The sequence below is a fragment of the Amblyomma americanum genome, chromosome 5 (assembly GCF_052857255.1).
Source record: "Amblyomma americanum isolate KBUSLIRL-KWMA chromosome 5, ASM5285725v1, whole genome shotgun sequence".
NCBI lineage: Eukaryota > Metazoa > Arthropoda > Arachnida > Ixodida > Ixodidae > Amblyomma > Amblyomma americanum.
In genome coordinates this window covers 40,551,162-40,564,068 of record NC_135501.1, presented here as the reverse complement: position 1 = coordinate 40,564,068, position 12,907 = coordinate 40,551,162, and the positions used below count along the sequence as shown (strand labels likewise).

Here is a 12,907-nt window from a genome sequence, read left to right as displayed (position 1 = left end):
TCTCTCCGTGGCCGCATTGCATGCGTAGCGTTGCCGCTCCATCTGTTTCAACCTGCAGTTACGACCTTATCCTTCTTCCATGGTATAATCTCTTCTAGATTGGCATGAAATTGGCTAATACGTTCAGAATTTTTTATAACTCACGTCTTTTTGTTTTATTTTCATAACAGTATCTTTTAAATGCCAAGAGTGAAACTGATTCACGCTCTCCAGCAGAGGTGGCCCTCACTTTACGTACAGCACAAGTGCACACATTGCACACATCGTGTTGCCATTTTGAAGTCCTGCGTTACCGTCAGTTTTTGGATTACGCTAATAACGTTTTTGACGTTTTCAGTAGTGATCTTTGACTGATCCTTTTATTCTCTTCTATTATTTACTGTTGGTCACTCAGGTGCTTCAAGCAGCCTTACCCTTTTGAGCCAATTCATATATCCTGTTGCAGTCACGTGCGTTCTGTGTTTATAAATGGTTTACAGCTGGGCGGGCTACGCGTGACAGTGCAACTCAACTACGCGATCATTCTTCTGTTCTTGATGCCTCAACGGCACAGTGAACCACGTTTCTGCATCTTGCACCTTATGCTGGCCGTGTGCTCCTGAGAAGTATCAGTGGCATCCCGTAGAAGACTCGTGTAACTGGGGCTCCGTGCGGGGCGTTGTTTCGGAACAGCTCAAGATGAGCATGCGAGCGCTGTGTATCATCAGCATACCGCACAAGGATGCTGCGACAACTATTTACTACAGGTGAGACCGTGCGTAGAGTGTTAAACTGTGTGGTCTGAATGCGCGGAGCTCACCGTAAATTGTGACGGAGCTCCGCTCGACTAGCAAGCGAAAACTTCACGTCAGAGTCGGTGTTCCCGCGTGATAAATGTCGCTTGCAGGCTACATGCTGTGTCGTAATCAATGGGGGCATTTCAGTCCTTCGTATTTCTTTCCCTTGTGGTCACAGTTTTTTGATCTGGCAATCTAGCTGCAAGATGCATGGGAGCTGCCTAATAAAAAATGGCCAGGCTTAGCTTGGTTAAGCCAAGAATGCGTTGCATATCTCGATGGAGTTCCGTGCTGCTCCGTTGACTCGATAGGCTATTGACTCGATCGCCATTGAAACTGCCCGTGTAGCAGCGCTCGATCGCCTTTGAGTCGATAGACTATCAGTTCGAGGGCCCTCGAAATGGCCGTGTGACAGGGGTAAAGACTGTCCCGGCGAAGGAGCGCAGCTCTTTTATACATATGCCGTGACGGATGGATGGATGGATGGATACGGCTGAACCCTTTACATCGGGCGGTGGCTCAAGCCACCTAGTCATGTCTTGTGAAATTTTACTCCTGTCTTGCTTTTAGCCACCAATCAGATAACCTTCGCTTGGTTACTTCTAACCTCTTAAAATCCACTTTCCCTTCACTATCCCTAAACCCCAATGCCTTGGGTAAGTCAGCCCCGCTGCCTTCCACTGTAGGGTGAAGCCCTTTACAGAAAAGTATCAAGTGTTCAGCTGTTTCCTCCTCCTCTCCGCACGCAATGCACAAAGTGTCTATCTCCTGGTACCTGACTCTATACGTCTTAGTCTGCAAAACTCCAGTCCTGGCCTCAAACAACAAAGAACTTCCCCTACAATTATCGTAGATATTTTGTTTGACAATTTCCTCTTTAAAGGTCCGGTATGTTTCCAGTGCCGATTTCGTCAGCATCCCTGTTTTCCACAAAGCTCTCTCTGTTCCTTTAATCTTTTTCTTAACCGATAATTGCTGATTTGCCCCCTTACTGCTGTCCAGATATTTGCTTGTCAATTTTCTAGTTCGCTTTCTCCATTTCGTGTCAACATTCTTTATATACAGGTATCTGAAAACTTTTCTAGCCCACCGCTTTTCCTCCATCCTTCTCAATCGTTCCTCAAATGCTATCTTACTGCTAGGCTCTCTGCTCTCGAAAGACGCCCATCCCATATCACCCTGTACCCCCTGATTTGGTGTATTGCCATGTGCTCCCAAAGCTAACCTCCCTACTCCCCGTTGCCTAATTTCCAGCCTTGCTTGAACATCTGGCCTCATACACAGGACCGCATTCCCGAAGGTCAGGCTAGGGACCATCACCCCTTTCCAGATCCCTCTTTACCTCATACCTATTGTAATTCCACAGTGCCCTATTTTTCATGACAGCTGTATTCCTACTAGCTTTATTCATTACATATTTTTCATGCTCTGTCAGATACTCAACACTGTTATTTATCCACACCCCAAGATACTTGTACTCATTCACTACTTTTAGCACGAACTCCTGTATTCTATGCTCGCCGCCCTCTTCATTAAATTTCATGACTGCAGATTTTTCCTTACTATACTTGAAGCCTAATCTATCTCCCTCTGTACTGCATATGTCTAACAACTTCTGCAGGTCTTCCTTGTTGTCAGCCATTATCACTATATCGTCCGCATATATTAGTCCCGGTAATGTCTGTTTAATCAATTCCCCTTGCTTGAAAAAAGATGGTTGAAGCCTAGTCCGCTCCCCTCTGGCTTGGCCTCCAAACCTTGCAGGTAGAACATGAACAACAAAGGGGACAGAGGACATCCTTGTCTAAGCCCCCGCTGTATCTCTACAGGCCCTGATACATTTTTCCCCCATTTTATGAGCACTCTGTTACCTCTATATATATCTTTTAAAAGATTAATTACTCCATTTTCCACATCCAATGTGCCCAATATGTCCCACAAATGCTCCTGAGTAACGTTGTCATAGGCTCCCCTAATATCCAGAAATGCTAGCAATAAGGGCCTAAGTTCCTTTTCTGCAATTTCTATACACTGTGTCAATGAAAATAGATTGTCCTCCAACCTCCTTTGTTTCCGGAACCCATTCTGTAGTTCCCCTAACACCCCCTCGTTCTCCACCCAAGCCTGCAGTCTATCCTTTATAATTTGCATCACCACCCTGTAAACCACAGATGTCACTGTTATGGGGCGATAGTTACTTACGTCTGCTTTGTCCCCCTTTCCCTTATATATCATGTTCATTCTACTTAATCGCCATTCATCGGGGACTTTCTCATCCACTATCATTTTGTTCACTTCCTGTATTAATGTTTGCTTGGATTTTGGTCCTAACTTCTTTATCAACATAATCGGGATACCATCTGGTCCTGTTGATGTGCCACTAGGAACCTTCTTCTCTGCCCTTTCCCACTCTCCTTGCTCAAGTGAAGCTATTGCTGTAACCGGTCTATCCTCCTTCGATAAATTATGTACCACGTGCTTTGCTGAAAATTTTTCCGTCATCCTTGTTCCTATGTGTTTTATTGCTTCATCCCCTTCTAGTCGACTACCCTCATCTGTAACAATAAACCTTTGTTCTAGCCTAGTTTTATTACTCATTGCATTTAGATGTTTCCAGAATTTTTGGGCTGCTTTTCTATCCTTTTTATTTACTTTTGACATCCATTGGGTACCCTTTCTTCTAATTTTCTCATTAATCAAATAGGATGCGTCCCTTCTACACTTAATGACGGTATCCCATTTTCTGTCTACTTCGTGTTTTGGTTCCCCCCTCTTCTTGGGATATCTGTGTTCCCTGGATGCTTCCTTGCGCTTTTCTATTGCCCTCTTGACCTCCTCATCCCACCAACTCTTGGGTTTGCATCTTTTCCCTTTTAGCTTTACTCGCACCTTAGCTAGCTCTAGCTCCAGTAATCGAGTTAATTTGGTATAAGTCCATTCTGTTTCACTATCCTCAAAAATTACTTTCTCGATTTGTTTGGCTGCTACTTCCAATTGCTTTTCTGAGTAAAAATTTCCCCCTGATTGTTCATATTGCTTCAGTCCTACATTGCTTTTTCTTCTGAAGCTCAACTTGATACGCTTGTGGTCACTACCTAGACTTCTGGAACAATCTTCATCTATGCTCATTACCCCTAATCTGTTATACATCCTCTGTGACATTAGTGCATAATCTATCGTCGAGTGCAGACTCCCCGCCTCCCATGTTATGAGCCCTTCACACTTCTCGGTGCTGTTGCATACAACTAAATCATGCCTGTCACACATGTCCTGCAGCATGCTTCCTGTCGAATCCGTGTACCCATCCAGGTCTTCTATGTGTGCATTCATGTCGCCTAATATAATTATCTCGCCGTGTCCTCCTAGCTCATCAATGTCGCTTGCAATACATTCTAACATTTTCCTGTTTTCCTCTTTGGCATTAACCCCTGTCCACGGGTATACAAAGCCAAGGAGTGTTTGCTTGCCTGCCACTGTTCCTTTTAGCCATAAATGTTCCCTGCATCCCAGTCTAACCCTTTGAAAATTCATACTTTTATGAATGAATGCCCCAATTCCACCTCCCTTTCTGCTGCCCTCTGTTCTATTGCAATATTCCCATGCGTAGTCTGGGTTACAGGGTGGTTGCTCCATGCCTCTAAGATGTGTTTCCGCTAAACCATATACCATTAATTCCTCCTGTCTTAACTGTTCTTCTATTTCCTCCCATTTCAGTCTATTCCTGCCACCTTGCATGTTAATGAAACCTATATCTGAATTAACTTGGCCCTGGCGCTTGCGTCTCTTTCTTCCCCTATGGTTCCATTGTCCGTCTGATCTTAATTCTTCCTTCTCTACACTGGTTCCTTCAGAGCTCTGGGTCCCCCCAAAAAAGCTGTTGCCTGGCGACCTATCCTACTACCCACCTTCTTGCCAGTGGCACCACCGTAGTGGATGCCATCCTGTGCAAAAGGGTGGGGCCTAACCTCGTACACTTCCCTGTTGACCTCCATCACCTTGTATCTTAGTCGTCGACTCAATAGCCTAATTACCCGATTAGTCTCCACGACCCTCCTTTCCGTTTCGCGAGCCTGCCTCTGGACCTCTGGGATTGTGCATATGGTCACATGCACACTCTCAGAGGCCTCTCTAAGCCTACGCATCCCCACCTCCAACTGCGTCTCAAGATTCTGGCTCCTCCCCTGCTGTACATCATTGAGACCAGCATGGATGACCACAAGGTGTTCGCCATCCATGCTGCCCACCACCACCTCCCGGGCTCTGGCCATTGCATCCACCATGCACTTTCCCGACTGAGCCTCCACCTGCACCCGCCTGTCTGCCTTCACCGCCGTCAGAACGCCTCCCTCAACCCTCGCTACATTCGAGTCCCCGACCACCAGAACTCTCCTGCGCCCCAAACGTGTGCTTCCTAATTCCATCTGTTGGCCTCCGGATCGCTCTAGCTGACTCTCCTGCCGCTGTATGCTTTTGTCGCGAGTTTCCATGCCCGCTTTAACCTTTTTCATTTCGTTCTCATTTTTCTCACTCAATGCTCGCTGCACTACAGCACTGTACGATCGACGAGCCTCGTCCCCCACCTGACACTTCTCCGAACTGGGGTGCCCAGCCGGCCGCGACCTGTGCGCTTCAACTTGTTTTTCTAGCTGGGTCCGCTTTTCCCGCTCTTCTTTAATCTCGCCCACCATTCGCTTCAACAGGGCGGCATTATTCTCCTCCTTTTTAATCAAATCGGCGACCTGAGCTTCCAGCTTAATCCGTGCCTCTTGTTCGACCTGCCGGTCCGCATTAAGTGCAATAAACCCAGCTTCCCATTCCCCTTTTAACGCATGAACGGCGTCCCCAAACCGCTTGCACATCTTACACACGAAGCTAGCCTCATCCGCCTCCGCTAAGCTCCCGAACCCTGTCTCATCTAAGTAACACCAACAGTCGCACTCCTGGCACTGTACTAACTCCCCGTCCTCGTCCTCCTTAACTTTCCTAGCTTGCCGACCCATCGTCCGGCCGACTACGCCTTGTGAAAGCATGCCAAAATTCCTGTGCGTAAAAGCCCGCCAAGAATATTACACAAAACTTCGGCACTATGCAACGTAAAAGCCCGCCTAAATTCCTACAGAAGAAACCTTCGGCACTAGTCAACGTAAGAGCCCGCTAAAACTCCTGCACAAAAACCTTCGGCACTGCGCAACGTAAAAGCCCGCCAAAATTCCTACACAAAAAACCTTCGGCACTACACAACGTAAAAGCCCACCAAAATTCCTACACGAAAACCTTTGGCACTACGCAACGTAAACGCCCGCCAGAAATCCTACACCAAAAACTTTCAGCAATACGCAAGGTAAGAGCCTTCCAAAATTTCTACGCAAAAACCTTCGGCACACACACTTCTGCTAGCCTTTCTACCCTTAACTCGGTTTAAAACTACTGCCCGACAGCATGTACAAGCGCAAACACCAAAAGGCACTTAGCTTCAGACGTAGTCGCTGGAGCTCCGAAAAAAAGCGTCCTCCTCCGACGGTGTCACGGTGTCAACGCGCCGGCGCAGCGCCCCTAGCGGGAGGAGCGGGAGTCAGGTGGTGGCTGCAGCCGCGCGCGACCGCACCAGTTGGGGCCCAGCTTTTTCTCCGTGACGTCACGCGCCGGCGCAGCGCCCCTAGCGGGAGGAGCGGGAGTCAGGTGGTGGCTGCGGCCGCGCGCGACGGCGCGAGTTGGGGCCCAGCTTTTCCTCCGGCTGTCGTGACGTCACGTCACGTGGTTGCGCTAAAGGTCAATGGTGGCTGCCCGGCCGCGCCTAAGGGCTGAACTGAGTGAGTGATTGCAATATGCAACGCATAAAAATATCGGCAGCGAGGAACGAAATGGGCTGGCAGCAAGAGCAGTGACCGAGTTGACGTGCGCAGGAATGACCCTTGACACCGGTCAGCGGGGGCAGTGTTGCCGCATTGGCCGGTTGGTCTTTTCGAATTGTCGGCTAAAAATGTCCCATTTTTTTTCCACAAATATATTTTTGTTCAAAATATAGTAATTACAGACTGAATACAGCCAAGGTAATATAAGAATGAGCGAGGTTGGAAGAATGAGAGACAGAGAGAAAGCACTTTATTTGCACCCGTCAGAGAGAATGGGTGATGGGTGAGACGCAGCTCCCCTTTCACCGTCTGCCTCACCCCTAGACGTCAGCCGGAATCAGTTGACTTCCGGCGGCGGCCTGGGCATGACCGATGACTTGTCGCTGTACTTGTTCTTCCTGGCTATGGAGGGAGGATTGCCATGACTCTGTTTCCATGTCGACCATTTAGCACTGGGCAAGCCCACAGCATGTGATTTAAGGTCGCTATGTCTTCACAGTTTTTGCAAATTGGAGAGTGCACCTCAGGATGCCATTTGTGTAGGACATACGTGTTTGGAAAAGTACCCGTCTGCAGTTTTCGCCAGATTACTTCTTCCTTCTTTGTGAGAGATGTATGGGGGGGGGGGGGGGGAGGCAGGGTTCTCCTCCCCATTCTGTAGTGTTCTAGAATTTCACTGTAAGTGATTAAGTGTCGCTTTTTGGACAGGGAGTATTCTGCCTGCGCTGGGGCCCGGTGTGTGAGTGCTCGGGCGACCTCGCTGGCGATCTCGTTCCCTGTGAGTCCACTATGTGCGGGTGCCCATATTATGCTAACTAGGTTGTTAGGTATGTTCTCCTTGCCTGCTTGCAGAATTTTGCCGGCCTCTTTGGACACTTGACCGTTGTCATAGGCTTTGATTGCAGTTTTAGAATCGGTGATGATAATTCTAGTTGATGGGTTTGTGATTGCCAGGGCAATTGCCGCCATCTCTGCCTCCTCTGGTGAAGAGTGTTTTACGCTACAGCCTGAGATTAGCTCGCCTTTGTCGCTCACTACTACTGCAGCGTAGTGGCCTTCTGGGTACTCTGCCGCATAGGTGTACACAACCCCTTGTTTTTGGAGGAGGGAGCTTTGGAGTCTTTGGACTCTGCTTCTCCTGCGTTCCTCGTTGTGTATGGGGTGCATGTTTCTTGGGATGGGGGGTATTCTTAATTTGTTGGCAATCTCTTTGGGGATGGTGCTTATCCCCTCTCGTGATTCTGGGTTTTGGTAGCCCAGTTTGCTAAGGATGGATCTGCCCGTTTTGCTGCCAGTTAGTCTGACATATTGTGCCGTGAGTTTAGCCTCGCACATTTCCTCTAGTGTGTTCGACACTCCTAGGTGGAGGATTGTCTCGGTTGATGTGCACGCTGGTAAACCTAGGGCAGTTTTTACCCCTTTCCTGATGAGAATGTCTACCTTGTCTCTCTCTGCTTTAGTTGTCTTTAGGTACGGGATAGCGTAGGTGATTCGGCTAATAATGAAAGAATAAACAAGCCTAAGTAGGTTCGCCTCCTTCATCCCCGCGTTTTTGTTCGCTATCCTCTTGAGAAGCCTGCATGTTTGGTTGGTCGTGGCTTCAAGTCGGTTTATTGTTTCGGTGTTTCTCCCATTTTGTTGTATCCACATACCCAGTATCCTGATCTTGTCCACCCTTGGGACCGGGGTGTTGTTGACCAGGAGCTGGATATTAACCTGCTGCTGGCTCATGATTAGCATCTCCGACTTTTCCGGTGAGCATTTTAGCCCTATGGGTCTCGGATAGCTTTCCGTTTCCCATATTGCCCTTTGTAGGGTGTCTTCTATTTGCCCATCGGCTCCCCCCTCTGTCAACCCAAAGGGTGAGGTCATCAGCGTAGAGAGTGTGGCAGAGGCCTTCTAGCTTTCTGAGTCGTTCTGGTAGCCCGATCATTGCAATGTTAAAAAGAATAGGAGAGAGCACCGATCCCTGCGGTGTTTCCTTGTTGCCTAGCATGTTTTTTCTTATTGTGCCCCCGATTTCTATGTTTACCGTTCGGTCCGTGAGGAAGCTTTTGATATAGTTGTATAGCTTGAGTCCTACATTTAGGTGATTGAGGTGCGACAGGATCGCTTGGTGTTTGACGTTGTCAAACGCTTTGCTAACGTCAAGCCCCACTATGACTCTCGAGTCGCTAGTCTTCCTTTCCAATACATGTTCTTTGATTTGTAGCATGACATCGTTTGTGGACAGTTGTTGTCTGAATCCGACCATGCTGTCTGGGTAGAGTTCCTTACCTTCCAAGTATCCGTTGAGCCTACTCTGTATGACGTGCTCCATGAGCTTGCCTGCACAGGAGGTTAGCGATATTGGCCTAAGGTTCTCAAGTTTGAGTTCTTTTCCAGGTTTGGGGATGAGGACTAGATTTGCTGTTTTCCACTCCCCGGGTATCTCCCCCTGTTCCCAACCCAACACTTTTGAATGAATGCTGTTGGTTGCTGGAAGGAGTCGTCATCGAGATTTCTAAGCATCTTATTGCTGATCCCATCTGGGCCAGCCGCAGTTTTTCCGCGGAGCTTGTTTAAGGCTGCTTGGACCTCTCTTATGGAGATTGGTTGGTCTAGCTCCTCGTTGTTTTCGCCGCTATAGTCTGGCAATGTTTCGGTGTTTGTTTCCCCTATGTACCTCTCTCTTATCTGGTTGATCATCTCCTCCTCCGATCCGTGGAAATTGTGGGTTAGTCTTTGCATTTTTCTCCTGGTCTCAGCTTTGGTGCTGCCTGGGTCCAGGAGGTGTTGCAATAGTTTCCAGGTGGTGACGGAGCTTAATTGGCCGTCTAGTCTATCGCAGATGTCGTTCCAGTGTTGTCTATTTAGTGTTTGGGCATGGCTCTCAATTTCCTTGTTGAGAGCAGCTATTCTCCTTCTCAGGTTACGGTTGCCCCTTTTTTGGGCGAGCTCGGTTTCTGCCTCTTGTTTTTCTTTTGCCACAGTTGTCTCGTGGCTGTCAACCCAGTTTTGTTCCTCATCTAATTCCACTTCCTCCTCAACTGCTTTGCACGCCTGCTTGATGCCATTGGCCCATTCAGCTATGTCGGTGATCTCCCCGCAACCCCCTCCGTTGGCGCGGAAGGACTGCCAATTGATGGATTTGAGGGTTTTCCTTTCCCGTTTGATGTTGACCTCGTTTTGGATAACGATATCTATGATTCTGTGATCACTGCCTAGGTTCTTTCTCGTGTTGTGCCATGTAGCCTCAACGTCCACTCCTATCATGACCAGGTCGGGGGAGGTGTCGTATGAAACGCTGTTCCCCTGCCTCGTCGGTGCGAGTGATCGTTAAGGAGGGTTAAATTGCACTGTGTCATGGCGTCCCATACTTCCCTCCCTTTTATCTGGGAGTGGTTGTATCCCCATGCTTGGTGTGGCGCATTAAAATCTCCTACTATTACGAGACGCTGCTGACCTTGTGCCAGTGCTTGCGCTTTGGCAAAGACCTCCCTGAAGCCGCAGCCTTTTCTAAATTTAGGAGAGCTGTAGACGTTCAAGACTAGCAGGCTGCGTTCTTTCCGCCTCTGCGGTATAATCTCCGTTAACACATAGTCAATCTGCGTGCATCCTACCTCATGCTGCATGACAGTGATATTTCTCTTCACCAGGGTAGCAGTCTGCGTGTTTGGCGACTGGCCTGGGTACGTTTTGTATCCGCTCAGTTTAGCGTTTTTCCCACATTCTTGCAGCGCGATGATGTCAGGACCATCGCGTCCCGCAAGGTAGGCTTGGAGAACGTTTCTTTTTTTTGTAAAGCCCCTACAGTTCCATTGCCATATTGTGTTTGCCCTAGTGTTGAGTCTGGCCATGATTCAACCGCAGAAGGATTTGTTTTTGCTGTTCTGCCAGTTGGTCAATTCTAGTTCCCATTGGAATAACTAGTTGGCTGAGCTGGACGGAAAGTTGGTCTATCCTCTCCGCGTTACGCTGGGTAGCTATGGCCGCCTGTTGTACTACCTCTTTTAGTTGCTGCTTGTCTACCTCAAGTTTGTCTGCCCTGCCCTTGGTCTTCGTAAGGCCCGAACTGGTCTTTTTAACTCGTTTTTTCTTTGGCGGTGCAGGTACCTCTGGCTCGGATTCGGACGACTTATCTTCCATGGCCTCCTGATGCGCTTCCGGTTGTCTGAGTTGAGCTTTGAGCTCAGTGTTCTTCCTTTGCAACTCGATAATGTGATTATGGAGCTCCTGCATCTGAGCCTGTGTTTGCTCCTGGTAAAGTTTCCATTGCTCCTGTTGCTATTTCATCATTTCGTGTTGTTGTTTCTTTGCACTTTGAGCTCCCTCACTATGTCTGAGTCATGGGAATTCCCCGCTTCCCAGCCTACCTTTTTGGTGGGTGGTGCCCCTTGCTTCTTGGGCGGGGTTGGGGTGGCCTGCTGCGGTAGCCACGGAAAGGATGTAGACCGGCGTCGCTCCTTGCTCGTGGCCCGCGTCTTGCTCGCGTCCCGCCTGCTGCGATGCTCTGGTAGTTGCTTCTCCTCCTCCTCCTGCTGCTGGAGCTTCTCCCATTGTCGTTTCTTAACGATGTATGGGGTTCTGAAGATCTCCTTGCAGGTTCTGTCGCCGGTGGGGTGCGGCTGGCCACACAGCTTGCAGGTGGGGTTGCAGTCGTGTCCCTCGGTTGGGTTGGGGATGCCGCAGCCTCTGCACTTCTCCTCGGTGCTCTTGCATACGCCGGATCGGTGTCCCAGGTCTCCGCACTTATAACATACGTCATACTTTTTCTTGTACAAATAACAGTTCAAGATGGCACCTAGACACTTGATTTTCCTCGGTAACTCCTTGATGGTGAATGTGAGCATGATGGTCTTGCTCTGTCCTAGTCGTCTGATCTCCAGCACCTTGGGGTTCTCCTCATGTTCTGCTATCCCCTGCTTGATCTTTTGCAGTGAGGTCGTGAGTCCTATTCCGTGGATGACTCCTCTCGAGAAGTCGTCGGGCACTGACAGGTGAACGGTCACCTCGTGCATTTTCCCTTCAATGGCCAGATGTGTGAGGCGTAGGAGCTTGTCTCTTGCCTCCGTGCTGGGCGTGAAGAAGACCAAAATGCCTTGCTTCTCGTTCTTGACGAGCTGGCATGCTTTGTTCCATTCAATCTTCGCACTTACATGTATGGCTTCGGTCAGGGTTGGTCCATCGTACTGTTTGACTACCATGCCTCCCTTGGGGCGGAAAATGATTCTCCAGCCATTCTCGGGAAGCTTGACTTGGTTCGAGGCGATCGATTTCTCCGCTTGCTGTTTGACGTTGCGTTTCGCTGATGGTGGTGGGGTGTCTATCAATTACATTTCTTCTGAGACGAGCTTGGTTTTCCGTGCCCATTTCTCCTCGAGGTTGCATTTGTTGAGTACAGTGATCCAATCTGGGGCGTCGAGGTCGCCCTTTTCGGCGCTGCGACCTTCCACGGCGATATTCATACCTCCTGTTGGCTGCCGCACAGCTGACGCGGCGGCACCGGGGGGGCCTCGGTAAGCCTTAGCCCTCGTTAGGCGTAGTGGCCGGCGTTCGGGTTAGCGCGTCGGCACACGGCTGGCAGACGTTTGGTTCTAAAATGGCGAAAAATCCACTTACGGAAAAAATGCTGGTGTCCGCAGAGTCCTCTCAACTTCCGATTGGCGATTTTAACCAGCTCTGGTCGATCCGACAACATTTGCCGCTAGAAATCGCTGCAGGAAGACAGAGCCGACGTGACATATGTCCGCTCGCCACGGCCCCCTAGCGGCCGATCCCTGGAAGAATGAGGTTGAAAGCAATTAATGGAAGAGTCCCTGCCACTATAGCTGGAAGAAATCCAAGGACGCAGCACTTGAAGCCTGAATGAACCTGAATGGGCCAGGGCCCTGTATTCAAGGCTAGGCAGCAAGTTAGAGGGAAACATCAAGCCAAATCTCTTCTCGCGACACTAGTCAGGCTGCCATGATAACAGTATTTTCCCTTCATCTCTGCACATTTTCCCGAAAAAGCACATTTAAAACACTGGACTTTAGCGGAACCAAAATTTCCCACGTTTTCAGTGGGTTGTTAAACAAAATGGCCTTTTTACCTCAGTGGCTTGATTTTCTCACAATATGGGAAATTTACCACGATTCGGCAACACTGAACGGGGGGCTGCTAGCAGCTCTTAAACGCTCTACTAGGAGGAATGGCACCTGCTGAAGGAGCGATGAACAGTGTTAATGTTTGGGGGTAGTTGGGGTTAAGAGGTTAAATGAAATGGTACAGGGGCGACAACCGAAGCACAGCTGTGCC

At 49.0% G+C, this 12,907-nt stretch overlaps 1 protein-coding gene across 4 annotated transcripts in view; it reads left to right on the top strand.

Annotated features, from left to right (window-relative positions):
• The first annotated feature begins 5 nt into the window (after positions 1 to 5).
• The window catches only part of LOC144132396 (AP-5 complex subunit mu-1-like), a 106,703-nt gene continuing 93,801 nt past the window's right edge, over positions 6 to 12,907 (top strand). For 2 of the 4 annotated variants that reach the window (XM_077664778.1, XM_077664775.1), the window contains exon 1: positions 6 to 82. In XM_077664778.1, the coding sequence (XP_077520904.1) occupies positions 21 to 82 (62 nt within the window). In that variant the 5' untranslated portion in view covers positions 6 to 20. Of the gene's footprint in view, positions 83 to 428; positions 747 to 12,907 lie in introns of those variants that run through there. The other 2 variants (XM_077664780.1, XM_077664779.1) reach the window with 2 other exon arrangements.